Here is a 24968-nt window from a genome sequence, read left to right on the forward strand (position 1 = left end):
GTGCGTTTGACGCTGTATTGCCAATTTATATTGGCATTTAACAGCTGCATCGGTATTTACAGCTGCTCGATCACAAAATTAATTTATTTTTCTATTGGAATGCGACAGGCGAATTACTTCTGGCAGTGAAGTCTGTTGGGACAGCTCGTGTTTTAAAATATATTTCTAGTGTAGAATACTACTCGGTACTAGTAATTTGGTATCTATTGATTTTGTATTAAATATGGCATGTATTTTTTTAAACAAATTGTTTCTTTAATCCAATAGTTTCTGAAGAATCGCTATTGATATCGTATTGAAACTTGTCATTATCAATTTCCGATAGCTATTCTACGAGGCAATTAACAATGACTAATCTATCTGTAATCGCATTGTGTCCTTTATCGTTATCATTTCTTAGTATTTTTTGCGCTTTGCCATTACAAATCATTGGAACTCGCTACAGTAAAATATGGAAAAAATGTTTTATTTAACGACGATCATTCAGTTTTACATTTAATATGTTCTTAGTATTAACACTAAACACGGGCACTACGGTTTCATTATAGTAGTGTGCACATTGCATTTTGTATTTTCCTTTCTCCTTAGACAGACACTGAATTTGAAATTAGAAATTACAGAAGTCTAAACTTCATTAAGTTTTGTTTTATCATCTCTTTTATTTCTTGATAATTGGTAAATCGTCGTGGATGGATTTTTTGAAGAATGTGTAGGCCCATAACTAGATACACTAACAATTTCGCAGGTTGGTCAGGCAGATTCGGTCGATAAGAGGTTTGGAGGAGGCCTCTGCCCAGCTATGGGCATCAATCTGGTATGTCTGATATGGCTGACATGATGATAATGATTATGTAAATTGCAGAATTGTATATTTATGATACCGATAGGCATAATTTGTTTTTTTTTGTTAAGCTTATTTATGTTCTTTTATTGTTAAAAAAAATAAACCGTTTTAGTGATCCCAGTGATGTTTGGTCGATTCCTTGGACCGCCTTACAAGGCCTTAAGAACATTGTCTCCTGTCTGTATTTTTCTTCAATAAAAAGAAATAAAAAAAGACTAGTAAATTTTAACTAGAGCTTTCACTTTGTCTTTTGGTTTTTCATTTATTGTAACATGTGCAATTAAACAATGTTATAAAAATTACAAGATTGTTTTAGCCACTTCCACGTTGATAATACAAATTATATAAAATTTGAAAGCATTGTTAAAATAATGCAAAGTTTTCTCGATGTACCTGTAGACAGTCTCTAGATCCTTACGTCAGTTGCTAGGGTACCCTTTATGTAGGTCAAAGCAGTGATAGCGGTGTACCGTTCTTGTGGGTAGCGGCGTGGCAACGATTGCATTGCCCTGTGAAACGATACAACAGTAGTTTTATTGTGGACAGCACCTCGTGTTGCTGCTTGTTATACAAATAGCAAATTCATAATATCGTCCATTCTACCAGTGACCACGATTTATATTTTACCTGAGTAAATTCGGAACCGGAAACAATGAGACAATTGTCGGTAATTCTTCTAATATAAATTTGACGCATATATTTAATGAAGGTAATAATTACTCGTCGCCTGCCCTGGTTTTAGCAAACCGATGTTTTTTGTATGTTTGTATTTGTAAGTTGACACGGGTGAAGATCAGTTTTCAGGTTTCAGAGAACTTAAAATGCTTAGAATAGCTATCGAAAGAGCCTTTAGGTACTACGATGATGGTACCTTTACATTATTTATTTTACTTTATATTTCAGCCGACTGATATTTGTTTATTTAAATACGTCTTATGCAAAGTATTACGGTGAACTTATGGTTAAGATATTTTGTATCAGATAGACATTTGGACGGTGCACAGATAATGAAGGTAGGTGAAATAAAGGAATATAATATAGTGAAGTCATTGTGAATTAATACTACATTAGTAGAACAAACATTTAGTTTGAAAATATATTTCCTTTGATAATATAAATTCAGCAATGAACTTATCACCATAACATGAAATTGACTTATGTATTAGAAGTTCACCGCTACGCGAGTGCAATGTTTGACCAAAATAATAATTTCTGTAATTGCCTTTTAACAAATAGGTTAATTACAGCGTCGTTATTTTTTATCCGGCGGTGCTATCGCGGACCATTTGAACTAATGGTCGACGGTAATTTGCGTGACCTATCCCTGTCTAAAATGGTGTCTAGCGCCATTAATTAACCTAGCTACAGAATGCTGTTGAGGCTATTTTTTTAAAATGACATCACGTTCTTCTTTATCAAAACGTACATCTTTATCAAACGTCTATTTCGCTGTCATAATATTGAACTACTTATAGTGATTTTTTATGTTATGTGTAGAAAGCACACAATGTATTGTATTGTAATTAGTGTATAGTCATTTGTTTATTGTTTGTCACCTTATATTTCCCTTAAATAAAAAAAAATAACTTTTGCTTGTTATTGTTATCCGGAAAATGCTATTTCTTTATTTTAATATTTTATTCTTTATAAACCTATTGTATTATAGTGCCACCGAAATCGATGTACATCGCCTTGTACCTATGTACCTGCGCAGCGATACGCAGTAAAGTATCAATCACTTCTTTCCATCAGTCCGCTGCCTAAACTAGTTCTTGGTCTTTTTTCTTCAAACCCCGTCTTTTGCCGCGCTTTCCTGAGGCGCGGTACAGCGCTTTCGGTAGCGCTATAGTAACCAGACGTTTGTATGTAATACGAACATTGCCACAATTCGTACCCAAATCATGCTCTGATATTAACAAGATGATCTAAGTTGATTAGTCCGCCTGTTCCATAACTGTAATTTGACTTTAGATCTAATTTTGCAAAGTGGGTCGCGAGATAACCTATGGCTTCTTGTTGGAAGATCATCGTCGTACTATTTGTCTTAAATTAAAATTATTAAATAAATGTATTTCTCTATCATATTGTTCTAGTTTTGAAACTTAAGCTTCACCTAATTGATCTAAGAGCTTGGCGACCTCCCAATCCGGCGAAACAATGTACCACAAGCGAGCCATCTTGCTTAGTTATTGTAAAGAGATCTACTCTTAGCACCTTCAGCACTATGCCACCACAAACATTGTGAATGTGTATGCTGTAAAATCACACCATGGAAAAAACGTTTATCAATTATATATAAATATATATCGCCTTCTTCTACTATAAAATAATTTACCTAGTAGAAAGTACGCCTAGTTAATAAATAGTAGGAAATGGGAACTCCACTCGGACAAGTTGTTAAATTAAATCCATATGATAGTAGTGTCAACGATTTTAAAAAAAAAAAACGTTTTAGTGGACTTAATGTATAATATATTGGTATTGAGAGCATAATGAATGCTTTAATTAAACCTTTTAAACGCCTGTGTACTTTCAGACAAGCAGGTGGTAAATTAAATCTTTTATTTGTTAAAATGTCGATTAGATTGCTTTAACACATATAAAAACCAAAGGATTCTTAAAAAATGAATTGTAGGGTTGAATATAGACAACTTCACATCACGTATGTGTTTACGTAATGCATATTAAAATATATGTCTTTTTTCGCTAATTATAGCTTTGCAGTATTGAAAAAGTGTAAATCGTACGTCTTAAACGACTTTTTTTTAAATATGGTTCGTATACGCTCCACGCGGCCTTAATGGAAAATCTTAAAAATTGCCGTGGCACGGAACGTGTTAAAGGAACCTTTATTCGATGTGGAATTTAAGTTTCTTTATAAATATATAATAGAAGGTTTACTGATCGTGAGAGCGCAGTGTAGTTATTTAAACCTTCTAAATTCTTAAATGCCGTATGAGCCTAACGCCTGTGACCTGTTTTTTACGCTCCGCCTAACCTTGATTTTCTCATCTACTATTGTAGTGTAAAAGAGATCGATATCTCGATATTTATAATGTATTTTTGCATTTCCATCGCTGCCAGCTAACGCTACGGTGTATTTTTTACCTTTTCATTATTAATAACTTATACGCTTATATTGCTAATGCTCGATATTAAATACAAGGCTTGCGTAGTCTTCCGACGTTATCATCTGAAAAGGACAAAATATAAAGAAAAAGAGAAAAGATGATTATTCTAATAAAAAATCTTCTTTAGTTTTAGAGGCAGGACGTCAGTTTTACGTACATAATAATTCGGAAAGAAATTTAAAGCCACAATAAAGCTTAAAACGTAATCTAGGTTCGTATTTTTCGGGCTAATGTCCTCGTGTACAACAATATGGTCTGACCTCCCTTTAAGCGTATCGATTTGCCGTTTGCAGTAACAGAAGTATTAACCATTAAACTAGATGTATTTTTACTTAATTTCAGCTCTTTCTATTATTTTTCAAGTTCACAGACATGTATATTAATAATTTTGTGAATATTTTATTGCATCAAAGTATAAATACAAACAATCACTATTTTTTATATTATGTGATATATGAAGAAATTTAAACTTATAAATCAAATTGGGCCGTTTTGTTTAGATTTAAATTAATATTACTGTTATTTATTCAAGTAGTCTTTAAAGGGACTTGTGAGGTCCGTGTTACGAAAATTGTTTCATATTAATAAAAGAAAATGTTACTCAAATGTCGAATTAGCGAAGATTTTGTATGACAAAATTCTTCTACTTAATAAAATTAATGGAATTTAAAAGTATTATGGAAAGGTTTTACAATAATTAATACCTTAGTTTAATAGCCGATATCTCATTTAGTCTTGAGCTGTGACTTAAATATTGATGTGACGATAATAATTGTTTTACTTACTGGGTAATTTTGTCAGTCCGTATTAAAACTTTTAATATAAATAATTGTTGTAAAATTATTATTTAAAATAATAGTAAATAAAAAACACGATTTGATTGACTATTTCGTCAGAAAAAGCGACATAATTTTAGCTAAAACAAATAATTTCTAAGTAAAAAATGTTATACGTTATACACTATAGAAATGAAAATATGATGAAATAATAGATTTGTTACGGCGTGTACCAACAACGTATTAGTTATTTTAAGATTATTTGAATATATTCTACATATGAAAACGAAATCTATCATAAAGTTTTATGTTAATTTTTAAACTAGAATTATTTACTGGAGGATAAAAGTTAAATTATTTTTAGCTATCAAAAAACCTGTCTGTTTCAGAACTTAAAAAACTTTATATAATATTTGACGTGATTCAAGTCGACTTAAATTATGCTAATTATGTTTACCAATTTGATGCATAAAAAACCTACATTATTGTACATTGTTATTAACTAGCATTGTTAAAATGAGTCTATTACAAACCTTCCAATATCTCATTTTGAAATAAATTGATCTTATAACTATTGTTAACATACGTTTCAACAATGTATTAGCCAGAAATATTAAACGTATTAAAAGTACGGTTGGCGCCAAAAGAAACGTAATTTTGCGTCAGAATTGTTTGATCCTAAAAATAAGCTACTGCTTACGTATGAAGAATTTCGTTTTTATTTATATACGTTTAGAACAATTTAATGTTTAATATCAAAAAGGATATCACTGAGGAGAAAGTGATATTCTCTAGAAATATTTTAACGACTAAGGAAAATATTCGAGAGATATTCAGATAGTTAATCCATTTTCGAAAATCTCTTCAGCCATCAAAACTTTCATTTATATGATATTTATAAAAAAAATGAGATATAATAAGGTCCAGACCAAGGTGAAGTCACTTTCAAAAATTGTAAATGCCTACTCCGGCGTCTTTATATCGGAATGCTGAACACGTTTTAAGTTAGTCAAAGCCGAGATCTATAATGCTACATTGCGACAGGTCACTATATGGTTCGTCTTAGTAATGCAATAGTTTGACAGACTCTTAATCCGGTAATTTGGATCCGGGGCTCTTGAAGGATTCCTCAAGTTTTACTACCAAAAACACTTAGTCCAACACATCCATCTACACTCTACCAACTTAAACCCGCGAAGTCTGCAAATGCTAGTTGGTAACAGTGACCATCCGTACCAAAACAATATTGTAAATGCAGACAACGTTGAGTGAAAGCAAGAAAAATAAACTTTTATTGCCAGCAATCGCCTCTATTAAGAATAGCTCTTAAATGACTGTTATGTTACACAAGCTAAGCGCTATTATTCATCTATTTATAGAGAAATCACACAGCGTAATTACGTTAGTGATAATAATTAATAAATTAGCAGTTTTTTCGCCCATTTTAAAAATATAACGGTATTAGATTACTTTCTTCAGTAAATCATAGCAACTTTACTCTCTAATTATAAAATGATGTTCAATTATTATCAAAACCCATGTTATTGTAGCATATACCAATACAGTTGCAAGATCTAAAAGATATTTTAATATTCCAAGTATTGGTTTATAGAAAAACATCTTCGACAAAGACGATCGATAGAACTGACTACTTTAGAACTTTAATCTGCAATAATTATAGCCTGAAGGGAATAATAATAGCAGGCCTTTAAATTATTCCACTGCGAATTCTGTACTACAATTTTTTGTAGTCGTTAGACTTTTTTTCCCGGGCATCACTTGATAGCGTTGTGTTGAGTACAACGCAATCCTATCCGGTCGCCGAGCGGCAGACAATTGATTGTTTCACGCTGTTTATTCATATCCGCAAAGATTTCATTATTTTATTAATTAAGCTCGATGGTGGTTTTTTTCAGTAGGGAAAATAAATTTCATTTATTTTATTTTTCTTATATGTGATTTATTTACCCATTCCTTTTCTATTCAACTGTATAGTACATTTATTATAGTGTCTTATATGTTTATTAATAAAACTTATGCGTAATTTGCGAAATTGTCTTTAATGTGCTAAATGACCCCAAAGGCCCAAATTGGCACCTAAAATCTTACTAGCAAGGCAGGCAGATTGTGCAATATATTTCATTTACAATTGCTTAATATTTTACAGAATAAAAATATGTTTCAGTAAACAAATAGTCTTTGCGTTTATGATGGCCATTTCGCTCGTACAAAATAATTTTTGGCTTCTTTTTAACACCCCAAAAATATCTTATTTACCGATAAACAAATTTATCACAGACAGGGCTTTAGAAATTATTATTTATTTTATTTATTAATACATTTGTACTTGTTTCTAATTGGAACATTTAATCCTTGTTTAGGAAATATGGAAGAATTTTTATTTAAATCATACCGTCTTAATTACGAACTCTCTTTGACTACTTTATGTAAAAATTTTACCATGATATATATTAACTTATTCAATGCACGGGCATAGAGCTACAAAAAGTATACTTGAAAACCAGTGGATGGTTAAAAAACAGACTTACTATACATTATCACACAGGAAGAAATAGCAGACGTTTTATTAAATCTTTCGAAGCTTTATTAACCAAATACGTAAAATATTTAAACTTTTATTCTTCAATGTTCATAATTATAATGTTATTTGTAGTGATACGAATATTTCAGTCATTAAAGTCTATACTGTAATAAAATATTTGTGATTTGTTACCATTTAGTGTATATCAATATTCTAAATATTATTCTTGAAAAGAACCAACCATAGAGAACCGATTACAATAAAAATATTGTTCATCTAAAATAAGCCCAATTTTCCACTGCTCATGAATTATCATGCCTTATGACAATTTGGCAACGTCGAGCGGATTTTAACGTCGCGTGCCGTTTGGGTGCCAACAAAATTTAAAGTAGCAACACTGCGTAGATTAATATTTGAATATTTTTATTTAAGCTTTTACATGTTTATTTGCACGCATTCTATCAGATTATACGGTATGTCTTTGTGACAACTATTGACCAATATAGAAAAGAAGTTAAAGAAAAATGTGTTGTTTCAAGTTTTTTCCTTGTAAAATTTTACGAGATTGTGTTTATATATTAGTCTGTTGGCGCTTCATGTTTTATTTCTCCATTTAAATGACGTATGAAATAGCAAAGAAAGTTCAATAAATAAAACCAGATTCGTACACTCGAATCACTGTCACCACTTCAGTCAGTAAACCAAAGTAATAAATACGAAAATAATTTTTTTTTTGTGAAGTTATACTGTAGGATGTCCTCGACTTACGTACGTACTAATGTGGAATAAATCCGCTACTTTTCACATATTTCAATCGATATTATATGAAGACCCTAATGACTAGGAGACTAGGTTAAGTTGCTTTGTACAAAATGAACAAATTCAGCTGACTCTTGGCTAATTAATAAAGAAAACTCCCAAACGCCCTTAATGCCTTTTAACTTATTGATTTTCATTATTTCAGTAAAAGGACTCCCAATGCTGGACATAAGTTTCCGCCATAGATTTTCAATGGTACCGGTTGAAAGCAGCCTAAATCCATCCTTGTTATACATATTGATAAATAATTTTTATAGTTTTTAGTTCATATTCTTTTATATCAAAATTCTTCCGAGCATTGAAACAAACTTTTAGAAACTAATTATTTGCCAAATAAAAGGACATGTACTTGCCATTTTTTTTTATTAAATAAATGTAACCGCCTTTATAATTAAGTGTTTGACATTTTTAAACCAAACATTAGTATTTTGTTTACACTAGTGTATGTAGTGTTAGTATGTAACGTAACATTAAATAATCAGATTAATGGTATATAAACTTCAGATATTGTCATAGTCAGTAGATGACCAAGTGAGGCTTCCAGTAAGTATATTTATTCTCTAAATCTACTATCGTCGCTAGTTTTATGGATATTGAAAACATTTTTTTAGGATTATGTATAATGTCTGTGGAGTAATTAGCATAATAATTTACAGGGAATACAAGTTTCTAGATTTTAATAACATCGCATTTTTTTTATCAAAATATATAATTTATTGAATTTATTCCGTGCAACATTTTTAAACTCATATTCACGATAATCTAAATCACCCATTAGTTGGTGAACTGCCCTTCCTATGATCACATTGGCATACTAAGATTTCATTCGGCTAATTTGCAATATTAAAATGTGTAAGTAGGTACTCAAACTGGTGTGTTTCCTCAATCTGTTTATTATTTTTTCAATTTGAAGAGCAAAATATGTGTGTATTCTAAGTTGTGAATTAAATAAATGATACAATATTTTACTTTTAAATACGGCCTCTTACGATATAAAATTTTCCATTGCTTCGTTTATGGACATCACCATAAGATTGTTAGTCTCATTAACTCCAGTAGTTTTACCTTCTATAAACACCTATAAATGCACAAAAAATAATGCCTACGAACAACTGCTTGACGGTTGAAATAAATGTGAAGAAGGACACTCGATAAAGAATTTTATCACCTGTAAACTTCGTAAAGCATTAAAATACATTCAACATAATTAAATACCCAAACTGAACAATGAATGCCTTTTTTCTGTGTGTATAGACAAAGAACAATAGAATATAGAAATGATATAAAAACCGTGGGTACGAACCAGCGACCTTTAAATTCAAGCTGGTTTCACGAACACGTTAATGTATATTGACGAACGGGTAAAGACCTGTATTATACAGTAAGATTGGTTATAAGTGTAAGGGATTTAAGAGAGTGATTATAGCAGTCAAGTTATAAATACAACTCATTTGCTGTCAATTAATGTATCATGAGAGTATTTTGGATAATGTATCCAAAATAAATGTTTTCACAAATAAAATAAAAACAAACTTAATGATAATATAGCAAAAAGCTTTGCCATAATTCTTATCACTATTAAATTAATCATTGTTTACTATCTGTTCCTGCGGACTTTGTACTGCTGCACCCCTATCTCGAAAATTTTCATATTTCAGAGTGATCATTTTTATATAGGGTGATTGGAAATAGGTGTAAAATTTTCAAAGATTTTTGCTTATAAATGAGCAATACCTTTAAAGCTTTTACATCCTGTACATAGAAATAAGTACTACGTTCGATAGCCTAACAGTATTAATTATTATAAGTCCGTCCAAACGACATGAAGAATATTTTATAACATCGGCTATGCCATTTATATACCTTGCTTTACTAAAATATTGACCATATGCCTTAGCAAATATACGTATTAAGATCTATTAAATGTAATTTGTTTTACAGATAAACAAACAGGTAGTCCATTTCAAGTATAATAATTTCATTAAATTCTTTCTTTACAGACATTTTAAGGAATGGGGAAGCATACAACGTGTTCTCGGAAATTTTCATACGAATTATGAACTAGCGAAAGAATTCATAGATAAAATTAGTTATCGGTAGTTCCTATGTACAGGATTGACATGTCTGTGATTTCCATTCGTCTTGTGGGATTGTGATCAGTCGATGTGCCCTCAACGCAATGGACACGCTGCATGTAAGCCACACGCACAGTAAGGGATCGAGTCGGAGCCAGTCGCCGTCCACCGCTGACCTGGCGCGGGACCCAGCCGTCGTGACTGATGACGTCATCCGCTCAAGGGTTCAATCACCGTCTACGGCGCACCATGTTGTCAGTGTAAGTAAGATTAAATATTGCTTTAAGGGGTTTGAACTTTAAACATAACCGAAGTGTACCGAAGAAATCTTTAATGATGAAAGTTAAAAGCTTCGTATAAATAGTAACAGAACTTAATATTATTATTAAGAATGTAATGCAATAAGCTTTTTCGGAAATTTCTAAAATGAGTTTTGTAATGTATATGGAATTAATTAAAAATCTTCATTGTAGATTATAATGTTTTATTTATCAGGGATTGTCAACAAAATTTACATTAACCACACAAATACAAAGCATTTAAAAATAAGGACTAATTGCATTAATAGCTGGCGACCACAACGTGCGCGCAAGATAAATAAAAAAAATCAAAAGGAAAATCAGATCTGTTTACCTTAATAACGGTTAAGTAAAACATTAATCTAATTTACAAAAAATAGGAATTAGAGAGATGGCGGCCTTCATTAAACAATAGGTCCATGACCAAAACACCCTGAATATAAGCAAATTACTGATTGTTAAAATATATTTTTTTACTTATGAACTAATACGAAACAGGACAATGAAAATTTAAGGCTTCTTTGTTTATATTTACTTCGTCGAGATTACAAATCACGATTGACGAGAATGCCGTTATAGTACCGATTTAGTCCTTTGTGTTTTATACAACAGAAAGCACACGGGGTCAATTCCCGACCAACGACCGACATTTAAATCTAATTGGCTTCAATCTCCATTACCAGCAATAATAAAATTCTTAATGACGCTTTAACACGTTTTATTTCAATTATATAATGAATAATTTCCATTCATAGCCAGTGCCTACGGTTGAAGAAGCTTCTAGATATTTTTATAATATAACTGCATTTAAATTAGTAATAGTAGTTTGTTGAGAACCGTAGCTTATTTCATTTATTCGCACACTAATATTATTCAACTAGTATCATTTACACTGACCACTTCAGGGCGTCATCAAAAAAGATAAGAGACCAATTTGATCAAAACTAGAAACAGATCGAGCTCCGCAAAAATGGCTTCGGTTAACTTAAACTTACGAGAGTTCCAAATACGGCTTGATCTGTGAACAATCCTTACGTAGTGCAAATTAAACTTTACCTTTATTATCACTTTAAAAATCCTTCACACTATAATGGGATTATTTCACATGTTTTTGTTTAACAAACTTCTTAAATTTGTTACATGAGTTCACGGGTTTGGATCCCAGAGGGCGCAATTTATTTGTGAATTATTGTAATAACATCGTCACTTTATAAATGGTGAAGGAAACTAGATGCTATGTAAATCAAAAAGATGTATAAGGGCGACCTAGAGGGTTAAAACATTGACTTCACTTTAACATTACTGCAACTTCGGAGAGCACCGGGATAAGTTACGGAAGAAACTACAGCAATGCTTATATATAATCTGGGGTTGGCTTCCCCTTTGATTTATGAGTCTACCTCGCCGTCGGGGTCGGTTAGTTTTCGAATGGCTTTCTTGTACGTAACGTTTTCTATTGTAGTCACATCGTCCGGAGATTCAAGAATGTGTGTCGGTGTTAGAATGGCGGCGCGTCATTTGAAAATACCCGGAGGTATGGTTTCGTAGGTGACGGCGACTACAACTAACGAATTTGGGTTACTAATCTCAATCGCATATGCAGGGATAGTTATCCGTCTCACAATGTCTCCCATTTGTAACCCAAACGTCGACGCTAATAATGCGATCTCCAATATTGACATTTCTTACTTTCATGTCACAATCTGACAACAATAACTGTTTAAATATTTGTAAAGAATATAAATGAATTTAAAATAGAAATAACATCAGCCGTGAGAGTTTACATCTAAGCTATTATATCAATTAGTTGTGACTCGACACAATGCAAGGACATATTGCGTGATAAGCTTAAAACACTGTATTAAAATCTCATTAATCTGTTCTGCGACATGATTCTCTTCAAACGGCCTTTGTGCTCAGAAATATTTTCTAGTATACTAGCTGTCTCCCGGCCGCATTTTGTGGCCCGCTTTAGCTTTTGTAAGTGCAATTTCATAAAACTATTTTCAGTAATTTTTAACATGCCAAAAAATATTCTGGCCAGATTATACCTTAAGGAGCTTTGATTTAAATTATGCCCATGTTTTCATTTCCATGTTTCACCAACATGTCAGTATCTGTTGAGACTTCACACTCGATAATATTATGTTGATATTGAGAATCCTCGTGGGCGAAATACAGAGTAAACACGACTTCGGACCGCCTACTAAAACGGATGTTTATAGGGTCTTATCAAAAGTTGTATGTTAATGTTTAAACACAACAAAAATTTTGGACTGTGGTAAGCATTGACCTTTACATCGTGTGAGGGCTATAAAAACCGACATATTTATGTGATTATAATACAATAATAGCGCAGCAGTTTGGATGGACAAAAATAACTACAACTAAACGGGGAAGCAGCTGGGGGAGGCCCTTACTTAACCTTAGATAGCATAGTAATATATAAGGCAAAGAAACTTACACTTCAAAGAACATTTTCAATGACGAACACTCGACGCACCTGCTTTCGTAAAACAACATTGAAAACGAAGTCGATATCTACGGTGTTTCCATTGCGATGTTTCGTAAATATTAGTCACTACATCTTTTTAAAAGTTACTTTCATTTAATTTGAGATTATTATTGTAATATAAATTCTTAAATCTTTTTTGCTATAAGAGTGTGATAGATATATATATTATAACCTTAAAGTCGTGTTCACATTGAGAAAGTTGATCATTAAAATCATGAAACTTGTTCCTGAACCTGAAACTAAAAAAAAACATGAATGTAAATGGCACGCTATGTGATACAGGGATTAAAGGGGGCTTTATTATTATAATACCGAGCAGATCGAGGTGTGTTACGGATCTCTCGAAACGAGTTAAGTCCAAGTCAAGCCTTTCATTGGTGTCCTTGTGGCCAGACATTACATGACGTGTCCGTCTAAGCAGCGTAAAAGTTTGGCGGTCTCCCAATTCGGTAAGAGATAAAGTAACACGATCCGAGATTCCTGACGGATCGTCATGCTTGGTTACGGCAATTTAGTGCTCATCCACCACAAACCCTTTGAAATTCTAAACGGTAATGGGCAAATAGCATTGGCTGATAACAAAAAATGCTCGAGCTTGTCAAAATTTAAAAAAAAATCCGTGAGGTTTAATCGTGTGTATGTGTGTAAATTAAAAATTATCTTCTATAGAAAAAATATATACACCCCATGAAAAGAAAATGAAACTGATGATTTATGTTTCCGAATAATTCAAAAGAATTTCATTTATTATTACGTAAGTTCTACTGCTATGTTATATGTTTAATAGTTATTCAAAATGTCTAGACGTCTCTTAAAACGGCGCCATGGTCTATAAAGGAATGAATGATAGAAAGCTTTTTCAAAACAAGCCTAGCGAACGTGTCGTTTTACTTTTGTATATTTTATGAATTGACTATTGTCTGTGTTATATCTTTTAAAGAAATTTCCATTTTTGCTTTGACTTTTAAATAAATATGAGAATATAACATTTTTGACCTTTATTGCAACAATCTTTACGGGTGCCTAGCAAGTTATTATAAAAAGAATGTAATGCTATTCCATGTTTATTTATGAATAATAAATAAAATGAGTAAATTTCCGAAAAATTATTAAGTTTAGTCAAATCTAAAATATAATAGTATAGTTATTCTTTTTCCTTATATTAAACATTATGACATGTTATATAGTGTGTGTTATGGGGTCATGTCTTATATTTCTGAGAAAACCAAAAAATGTAGATTCGAAACGATAATTCCAATAAAGTTCAAATGTCCAACGATTAAAATTGGTTAAAACTGTCCCGGAGTATTTAGTGCAAAAAAATGATTTTTTTTTTTAAATTAATGACAATTTATTCAATATTTATATAAAACCTTCAAAGTTCGGTCTCACAAAATGTCGTAAATTTATGTTAGAAAAATGTTTTAAATAATACGTTTGTCCAAACAACTTTATATATTATCCAAAAAATAACAGCCCTATTTATATAACTATCATATTAAAATGTTTTGTTGAATATGCAATAAGTTCCTCATATATCTAATTAATAAGTGATCTCATAAATTTTATAACTAGAACAATTTGTGATATGATTATTAAAGTACAATATTATACATGTTAAAATATAGCATGGTATCAAATATAAATTAAATAACAGATAAAATAACCAAGAGAAAAGTAACTTGATTCTGGCGTTGGATTCTTCCAGAACTTTCAAAATAAATGCGTTTAAATATTCGTACGAGACATTTGAATGTAATATGTTCATTCCCGAATTGCGTTTAAAGTATTGCTATAAATAAAACAGATTTATTAAGATTTATATTTAGATCATTGGTTGCAAGAACATCGTATAACCGAAATTATATGGAGGAAGATCAGAAATATTTTAAAACATTTTGACACGTGTTGTCGGTTTATCTAGTAAATTAAATGAAAATCGGTGATATTTATTTATGTATTCCTGATTAAATGTATTTATTTACTATTAATTATAATATTTCTGTAAACCTAATTAATGAACGATTATTAAAATACCATCCATAACAAGTGATATTTCAAACGCTTTTATTATTAGAATTAATGTGTGCTGAAACAAAAAGTTAAGAATTTATTGAAAATAATTGCAATGTACCATAATAAATCGATACAAATGTATAGAGAAAACATCACGGAAGTTCTAAGTATCTAAATTTGTACAGCTGTAAATTGCAATGACTTCTTGCGGAAACTAAACGCTATGTATGCATGTTACATATGACGGAGTGATGAAGTTTCCTAATTTACTTCATTGTTAAAAATATATTTTTGTGGAGTAATAACACTGTAACCTTATTTTTAACAGTTAAATCTTCAGGGTAGGAGCCTATTTGTAATCGATGTAAAACGACTCTCCTCGGCACAGATAGTTTTCGCTTGAATAGTCAGAGCGTTCTAATCTCTTGAGACCTTACGCTGTTGATCGAATATGGAAATTCACGGTAACGGAAGATTGTGGTTACTACCAAAATTGTGCTAGCTGTGTCAGAAAAGGTGATATTATCCTTGACAACTCTGCTGAGGCTATTCCATCGACACGTGCATTTCTTTAAATCATACATTTAATTATTTCAAACGTGTGGCGTGTGTTGACTGTTGAACAAAAGCCTCCCTTCAAATTTCCAATTGGAAGCGACTTCCGACAACTTTAACAAAGTATGTACACAACTTTTTTTCAACGACACTTTTAAGCAAGCGAAAGACTTGTAGTGAGCGTCAACAAGTTTAATTTTTCAATATAATCAAAAAAAGTCATTGTTTTATTTGGTCGTAATTGTGAATCAGGTAATGGTGTCATACATTCTATATAATTATTTTAGTGATTATTTCCGTGTTATGGTACTTCGCCAAGTCGTAGGGTAAAAAGGAACAATACTGAAGCAAGAAAACGCGTCCGTACTCTGCAAACAATAGACCTAAACTAACATTTTGCCTCGATTATAACGACTCTTAAGATAATTTGTACATTTCCTAATGTAAACTTTGTCCTACGAAAACGGTATGGTTTTATAAATGCCGTAAATGTAAATAATGCCGTAAATAATGAATGTGATCTCATTTATTGTGCTTTGAAGGAATACATTTTAAACGTTATCGCTAGCACTACGCCAACACTGATTCGTGCCAATTATTGTTATCGAGATTATTAGTTAATAATTATTATGTTATTCCCGCAGCGATAACCCCGTCATATTTAAATTGTATTCGTATCAGTTCGTGTAACTTCCTACTACCGTTTATTACGACATAAAATTACATTAGGCATACATCTACATACATAACTTTTATTCATAAATATTAACAAATGTTAAAGTGAAAATTAAAACAGTATTAGGAATATTTCTGTAACAGTTACATGTAAGATTTTATTGGGTTCTAGGTTGTTCAGCGTTTAACTCAATTTACAAACATATTACTTAGATTCACTTTTTTCGCAAATACTTGTCGTAATTCACACATTTATATTCGAACGAATCGACTGAAAAATCCTATCTGTACATATGCACAAAGCTTGCTTTACTGGAGGCTTATACCGATTAATTATAGGAACCATCATCCAACTCGTCGTCGCGACACAGCGAGCGCGGCGGCCACCACGTCAAGTCACACTCCAGAGACTTGGGGAACAGTGCAATGGTTACCAGTGCAGCGAACACTTCCAGAGAGTAAGTATTTTATTTATTAAGGATTCTTAAAAAAATTAACAATACTACAGAAAAATATAGAGCAATTTAAAAATACATGACTACTTGCAATTTTAATGAACGGAAATCACGACCTGCTATGGGTTAACAAAAAATAAGGATTTTCTTTTTATCTTTTTACCTATATAGCCTTTATTTTTCTTAAATAAGTCATCATTGTTAATAATTTGTTTACAATTTATTTATTATTATGAGACAGTTATGCATCATTCATAAGTTCAAAAGCATTTTAGTGTTCAATATAGATCATATTACACTATGCCACCACCGTAAAAGATTGCTAAAAACTTAACGTCAAACACTTTTTTGATTAACACTATATGTTTGACTGTTAGAGATAGGTGTTTTAATATACTCTGTGGATTCTATCGGCGAGAATAGTTTGGTTTTTAATCCACACATAATTTAAAATTAATTTCGCTATAAAGTCATGTCTCAAAGAAAACATGAAAGAAATGCCAGTATTAAAGAAAAAAAAATTCTCTAGTTTTGGTCTTAACAATACAATTATGGATTCATTTTTTATTTATTTATAAAAGATTGAATGTTCAGTTTGGAAGACTCGCCGCAGAAGAAGAATGTGTCGAACCTACTACCCGCTGTCGACTATGGGTGCACCGTATACAGTCCCAATGTGTCGTATGCCTTATCATCGGCGGACGAGTACGGATCTCCAGCTTATAGAGGTAAATAAAAGTACTTTACTTAGTACATTGCACGAGTCTAGCCTACAGGTGGTTTTTGTAAGTACTGCCTATTACCAGTAGGCTGTTCCGAGTGAATATCTATACAAATAAATAAAATTTGATGGTCTGTTTGTGATATTAAAATAACTGCTTTTTGCTACATGTTATATCCGGTTTTTTTACTTGCCTATCCATCTGTAAAAATTAAAATTCCTTAACCAATGATAATGAATATTCGATTTTTATGATTGCAGCACAAGATGGAGATTATTCTAATCAGGGTAAGACGCCGGTTTCATTGTATTTAACTTAAATTATACTAACTACTTTTACTTAAAAGCTATTTAAATTATATCGTTATTTGAATTTTCTCTAAAATTATTGAAAACAATATTTAATTCAAATTGAATCGAAATAATATGCTTTAATTATTTTTTCCGTGTATAATAATGATTTGCATAATTCATAAATTTATAATTTACTTGTAGACGATTACGACAGTGCCGCAAACGCAACTTCAGCAAAGGCCGTCGCAGCCATAGCGCACCTCAACAGCAAAATCGAACGCACGAAAGATCTGATCCGGTTGGAGCAGACCAACCGAGATGGTGAGACAATCTTAACATTTGTACGCTATTAGCGGGTGGAGTTACCTCCTGAGCTCGTATGTGTCCTTCTTTATAGCGAGAAGGTCTTTTTAATACCCCCGCTATTGGTACAGCCCTGTGTTGGGTTCACAGAGTCATTTTTTTTACTAAAAAATTATTCATTTTCCCCTCTTATCATTTCCACGCTTTTGTGCATGTCAATATCACTCGCTCGTTCCTTTTTTTTCACAAAATTTTTCATACCTTTTAATTTTTTTCTCTTTCATGCATCATCAATTTTCCTCCTTGACTACTTTTTTACAATTTATATTTTGTTATTTTGGTTATCTATATTTTTTAAAATTCTCCTTATAGTTTTTTTTCTTTTACTCTTACATCTTATTTCTGTAACCTATTTTATATCATATATTTTATATTTATTATTTATTATATCCTATTTTATATCATATGTATAGCGTTGTCTGAATTGCGGTATTTTGGGCGAGAAGGGTGTTTCGGAGGATCCGGAAGGCTGGCTGCCCATCCGAGTTTGAGCACCGATAAAGAAATATATAACATATTATTAAATTTACAGCAATTTATACGTTACTATTAACTTTTATTTAATGCTGATGTTAGTAAATAAATAAACACGATATGTTAAGAATAATTTTGCATTACAGAGAACGTGAACGAGTACCTGAAATTGGCTGCTAACGCGGACAAACAGCAACTGCAGCGCATAAAAGCGGTGTTCGAGAAGAAAAACCAGAAAAGCGCCCTCTGTATCGCGCAATTGCAGAAAAAACTTGAGGGCTACAATAAGCGTATCCGAAATTGGGAGGTTGGTTATACCGTTTGATGTAGAAATGGATTTTATTTGCGTGTTAAACTGCAATGCACTTGCTGGCAATATTATATAATAATCTCTAATACAATAATCTAACTCAATGTTATATAATAAAATGTAATATTTTACATCATTACAGTCATAGGACGTCCGCTGCTGGACATGACCTTTCTAATAGATTTAGGACCTGTTGGAAGCAGCTTTAATCCACCGTCTCTAATTTTCTCTTAAAATAATCTATTATGGATTATTTGTGGAAAAAAATATTATTTAAACATATAAACATATATATATATATATATATATATATATATATATATAATAGACCAAAAAGTAAAGTCGTTTCTGTCGACACACTTTAAAGAAAAACCAATTGATTTTTACCGCTCCGGCATTGAAAATTTGTATACTACGAGTAGATTGCAAAAGGTGAATGAAAGCGACATTACTTTCCGGTCGCCTTAATATATGAAGAGAAAAGAGACCACCACCGCCCACTATGCGATGTGCATTGGATTGTTTAACGCGCGTTTTGTTCATAGATTTTCATATATTTTTTATCATAAATGTTGTCAATTATTTCATCATTTGTTATATATACATAAATAATAGATCATTTTTTTTTTCAGCAACACGGTACAAGTGGACAGGCGCACAGACAACCGAGAGAAGTTCTTCGTGACATGGGACAGGGCTTAAAGTAAACAAACTTTTTATTAATAGTGACATTTGCACCAAAAGACGGGTTATTATTCTTAAAAAGCTGTAACTTATGACCATAGCTTAAATATTCGTTTGATTATTTGCCTAAAATTTAAATATCGGCGTATTTTAGAAAACGAAATTGTAGATGATTATGTACTTGGTACAACTTGAAGAAAGACAGCTCTCTCCGAATCCAACACTAATGGCAGCGTTCGGATAATACCGAAATATCTTCTAGTCTAAAATACCAATGTCTGAAGACGAAGATCGTTGACTGGTATGTGTTGCCAGTGGATGACTTGCAGATCCGGAACGTGGTGGCTTACGATGGTTCTATATGAAAGGTCGAGGTCACTCAGAGAGCAATGGATAGAACTTGCCTCGGTGGTTTGCAGAAAATCTAGGGTTCCTAACGTAACTCGAAGAATAATTGCTCGTCTGAAGTGGCAGTTGGCTGGGGCGAATAGCTCCGTATAATCAATAGCCGTTGGGGCCGAAAAATTTTCTTGTGGCGACCACGTGCTGGTAGCCACGGCTTGAGTAAGACCCTACGTTAAGTAGATCGACAGCATAGTTAATGTCGCTGTAAATCGCTGGGTGCAAGCAGCACAAAAGTATGCTTAGCAGAGGCAGAGGCTATGGATTGAAAAGAAGAAGGAAACATTTTGGATTGGGCAAATAAGACGGGGATCTTGACTTGCTAATGTGCAGATAGAGACTCCAAAATTAGTATCTTCTAATAATTTCTCCATTAGTAGCTAGTGATCTTTATCGGCGATAATAAGACGATGATGTAATCTAATCATAAATCGCATCTTTATTAGCTAAGCTTCATTAGTTGACTTTTAGTTTGTTTAAATAAGTTCATTTCTAAATCACAAGCAATAACGAAACCGTAACGCTGCGATAAGTCTAATTTTATTAGTTGGGTAACAACAGCGATTTTGGTTTCTACCAAGGATACTTAAACATAAAATACTATATATAATACCGATTATGTACTTACGGATATGGATCATTGCTATATAACAGGGGTGGTCAACCTGCAGCTTGCGAGGCACATGCAGCTCTATTATATTTTGAAATATTACCCTGAAACTAGAACACCGATCAGTATTTACCTAACAAGCATGTGAAAGAATTACTGAGAAATGCTGCCATCCTGTCTTGTTCACCAAATTTTAAGGACTTGATAATTCTAAAATACCGTTTTATATTTATTATTTATAACAAGATACTATTTTGCACTTTTATTTAAATGTTGTCAATGTAATTTCTGTATTTTAAGTATATTTATGCTTATCTTTTAAATATTAACAATTTTGTTCGCATCCGTCTATATCTATCATATAGTGTCAAAAGATTAAGCCCACTTTACATTTTCAGAAACGTGGGTGGAAATATACGTGATGGTATAACGGGGCTTGGTGGTAGCGTAATGGCGGCACCGAGGGAGTTCGCACATTTGTTCTCTCGCTCTAACCGCTTCGGATCCGCCGACAACATAGCGCAGCTTGCCGGTCTGTATTTTAGCTATATAACTTCACCAAGCTTATCTATATTATTGTAAATGTATAACAATATCTGAATTTTTACTTTAAAAACAGTATTTGTGAAGAACTTAGATGCATTTGAGGTAGTCCTATGCCCTGTAGTGAGTCTGTATCGGCTGATATGAACAAATGAGTGTAAAAAAATATTAAAATGACTTCGTAAAATACCAGAGTTCTCTTGACCCTGTAAGAAAGATGTATGGTTTGACTAAAGAAACTAAATGTTACCAATTTAATTTTAAAGGGAATTCTATTTCACCAGGGCTAGGCATCATTTTATGTCGATAGCCTATAAAAGTTTTCAAAGGTTTGAGCGGGCCAAAATACTTTTCCACGGCAATATATGTTATATAATATAACACAAAGTGGGACGCATAAAATTTTGACATTGTATGTTGATTAACAAGATGCAATTATAATTACATATACATCATACCGTCATTTCAGCCCATAGACGCCCACTACAAGGCATAGGCCCCCCTCAAAGATCTATGGAGGGATATACTATAATTGCCACGTTTGCCAAACGAGTTGATGCTGCTACCCATTCTCTAGAAGCTTGTTTGTGGGCAGGGGCAACCTTATACAATTAATGCTCAAAGTGAATTATGTAAGATCGTATCCCGATATTCGAACCCGCCAATTCAATCCGATTTCAATTTCTACTAAAATAAGACTAATGATGAGTTATAATAATACGTTGGTACATAAAACAAATCGTTAATTATAGTAAGTGTTTAATAAGAACTTGTGTTTAATAGGAATCAATTTTTAAATCTCGTTGTCCTGCAAACTTAGTTTTTGCGTATGTGTTTATGTGTATTTCTGATTATTTAATGTAAATCAAAACAAATAAGACACCACGAAATTACGTAACACTGCTAGTGTGTTTACACTGGCGGAAGATAGTATAGACATAGGTATATATACGTTTTTTAGTCTATACAACATGTATATTTCGACGTGTGGATCGAGTTGTCTCTTCAAAAATATTTCAATGTAACTCAATCGTTTCCATTATTTCCTTAAAAAGATAACAGTAATGTATTTTATTTAACACAAACAATAGATAAAATTTCAGTGTTCTTATAAAAACAAAGACCTTAGAAAAAGACGGTACCGTATTTGATACTTGTATAGTTTAAACTCAGATCATTATTTAACAAATACATATGCAGTCATCAAGAAATTTCATATTAAAATCATTATCTCCATTTTATTACTGGTTTTTTGTCACATGGTCTATGTTCCAGTTTGATATTGTGTTTTCACGGTGTGTTTTCATTGTTAATGATGTATAAATGAAAAATGTATGGTTTAGTAATTTATTTCTTTTCAATAATCTAACTTTTCATTAAATTTATGACAAGTTTAATTATTGTTTCGTTCATTATACTGGGCGAATGCAGGATTCAATCGGCTGTATGGTATACATATTAAATTATGTATTTTGTCTCGCAGAGAACACGGGTCCTTGTAAGTATATAGCGTGGTATAGAGCATCACTCGTCACTAATTAAGCCATGATCATTTTGTTCTAACATTACGCTATCCATGTATATATAGTTTATTGCCAAAAGATCTATTCTCATATTAATCATACAAATTTGCATTAGATCTTCAGTTTTTATTGATTTGGCGTCCACTATTTTTTATCATTTAAATAACTAATTATATTTAGAGATCGGATTAATAAATGCATATTTGCTTATATATACCTTATTCTTGAAAACTATGGAGCCGCTTTAGTGACTATTTATAATTTATTTATGTACATAATAATACTGAGGTACTTCAAAACTGAAGATTCGCACCATACACAATATAAACATATACAAATAAAAAATAAATTTGCTAATTTTAATTTAAATAATTAATTAGATAGCGTATTTCAAAAATATGTATGAAGTGTGTATGTTGATTAATAATTTTATTGTAAGTTAAAGCCAACATACAAACAAAGCTAGCTTTGACCATACGTTCATTGAACTTATAATGTTGTATTAGGGGTTGTTTTAATTATAATAACAAAATGTAATTATTCCATTATAAAATTTTTATTTACCTAAACATTTTTCTTAAATATGCATGTATTAGATGAGTCCGTTCTTAAATAGTTAAAATTACTCTCTATTTAAAAATATATTCATAAGGATATTAGTTATATAAATCTTACTAATAAAAAATAACAATAAGAATTATTTTTGCAAATCAGATCTGTACACAATCCGTTGTAGTTTCTCGTCTTACTCGCACACGCAGGTTCATTATGCATGACACTCACCTGTTCACAAAATACTCTTGAATATGATCCTAAAATATTATAAACAAATGTTTTTTGTATTATATCTAAACTTTAAGTAAATATGCATTTGAAAATACGATCTTTTTATGAATAACAATGGTGTTAACTAACAAAGCTGAAATGCAATGCCATATAATAATATGACTAAAAATAAATCAAATGAAATTGGTTTATAAAAACAAATAAGACATAATAAATTATAAAATAAGACAAAATAAATTTGGCGCCAAATCTTAGTTCTTCCGTTATATCGTTACATGTAGTCTTGGTCATTTTATTGTTAGAAAGTATTTATTTGTAGTTAGTTATTTTATATTAAAATAAAATTACAAGCGTTAAGCTTGGTTTTACTGTATATTTCCAAAATTGACTCTTCCAAGTCTTATTAATAATATACAGAAGGAAATAAAATATTCTTTCGATAAATACATAACTTATATTTGTTTCTAAAGTTATTGAAATTTGAAAAAAATTTTAATTTACATATGTTCATCTCAAAACATGTTTTAGATAGATACAACTTTATAATTTTTTAATCTATAACTTTCAAATTAATCGCAATTACATTTTAAAGTAGAATTGAAAATTAAATTGTATCTATAGGAACGCATTGATATTGAAACATAAAGGTCGTTATTTACTACCGATGCGCCATATCTATAAAATAATGACAATCGTGCAAATGTTTCTTAATATACTGTATTTATGTTCATTTTATAGATATAATTACGTGACTAACAAAAATAACCTTCGCAATCAATTGAAGCGACATTTCCCCGGTCATAACGTAAACATAACTCGAACATTTACATAACATTCGTTGATAAACATCAGCGCAGATAAACGCGTCAACTCAATGCCAGGAGCATTCACACGTGAACGTACGGCTAGATGAGTAATACACGATCTTATAGTACGACCTTTCCGCCATGTTGTTTCGAAAGTGTAAAAAGTGTCGGACTAAATGTAATTATTTTAAATTGTTTTCTTTTCACATAATTCCGGTATTAGTATTTTTATTTTTGAAATTATCATTTAAATGTGTAATTTCTATTTAACAGTGTAATTTCTATTTCCGAAAATATCTTTAGTGCATTATCTGCTTATACATCTCCGTAACATCAACAGGGTATAATTCATTGGTTTTATAATATTAAACATAAATTAGCGGTCACAGTCAAAACACGAGTAGATCCATATAACTCTCTTATCACTTAGAGTAACACTTATGTAGCTTGCTAGCTTCATCTATTTTCCTATTTCTAATAATTCTATCATACAATAGGATGATAGAATTTTGTGTGTCGCTTGTTCTAATGTAAGTGAATCTTACACCTGTGTAATTGTTGCTTATCATTTTGTCTCGTTCTTGCACGCTAGCCCCACAACACGCGGAACTGAGAGGTAAATATAAGTATCATGTTAGTTATAGATTCATATATACTGTTTTCACTATTAAATGCTTTCTTTGTTCGTGTAAATATAATTGATAAATAACTGCATCTCATAATTATTTTTGCATTTTTATTTAGTACGCC

At 31.6% G+C, this 24968-nt stretch overlaps 1 protein-coding gene across 4 annotated transcripts in view; it reads left to right on the forward strand.

Annotated features, from left to right (window-relative positions):
- Dmtn (transmembrane and coiled-coil domain 2 protein Dmtn) overlaps window positions 1-24968 on the forward strand; it is a 49440-nt gene that overhangs the window by 11503 nt on the left and 12969 nt on the right. For 2 of the 4 annotated variants that reach the window (XM_068768587.1, XM_068768585.1), the window contains exons 2-10: window positions 10113-10447; window positions 16587-16705; window positions 17297-17430; window positions 17685-17711; window positions 17919-18038; window positions 18701-18861; window positions 19497-19567; window positions 20959-21092; window positions 22587-22601. In XM_068768587.1, coding sequence (XP_068624688.1) covers window positions 10292-10447; window positions 16587-16705; window positions 17297-17430; window positions 17685-17711; window positions 17919-18038; window positions 18701-18861; window positions 19497-19567; window positions 20959-21092; window positions 22587-22601 — 937 coding nt within the window. In that variant the 5' untranslated portion in view covers window positions 10113-10291. The remainder of the gene's footprint in view (window positions 1-10112; window positions 10448-16586; window positions 16706-17296; window positions 17431-17684; window positions 17712-17918; window positions 18039-18700; window positions 18862-19496; window positions 19568-20958; window positions 21093-22586; window positions 22602-24968) is intronic. The other 2 variants (XM_068768588.1, XM_068768589.1) reach the window with 1 other exon arrangement.

The sequence above is a fragment of the Battus philenor genome, unplaced genomic scaffold (genome assembly GCF_028537555.1).
Source record: "Battus philenor isolate CCGP_79_NKW_IND1 unplaced genomic scaffold, ilBatPhil1.0.hap1 SCAF_26, whole genome shotgun sequence".
Taxonomy (NCBI): Eukaryota; Metazoa; Arthropoda; class Insecta; order Lepidoptera; family Papilionidae; genus Battus; species Battus philenor.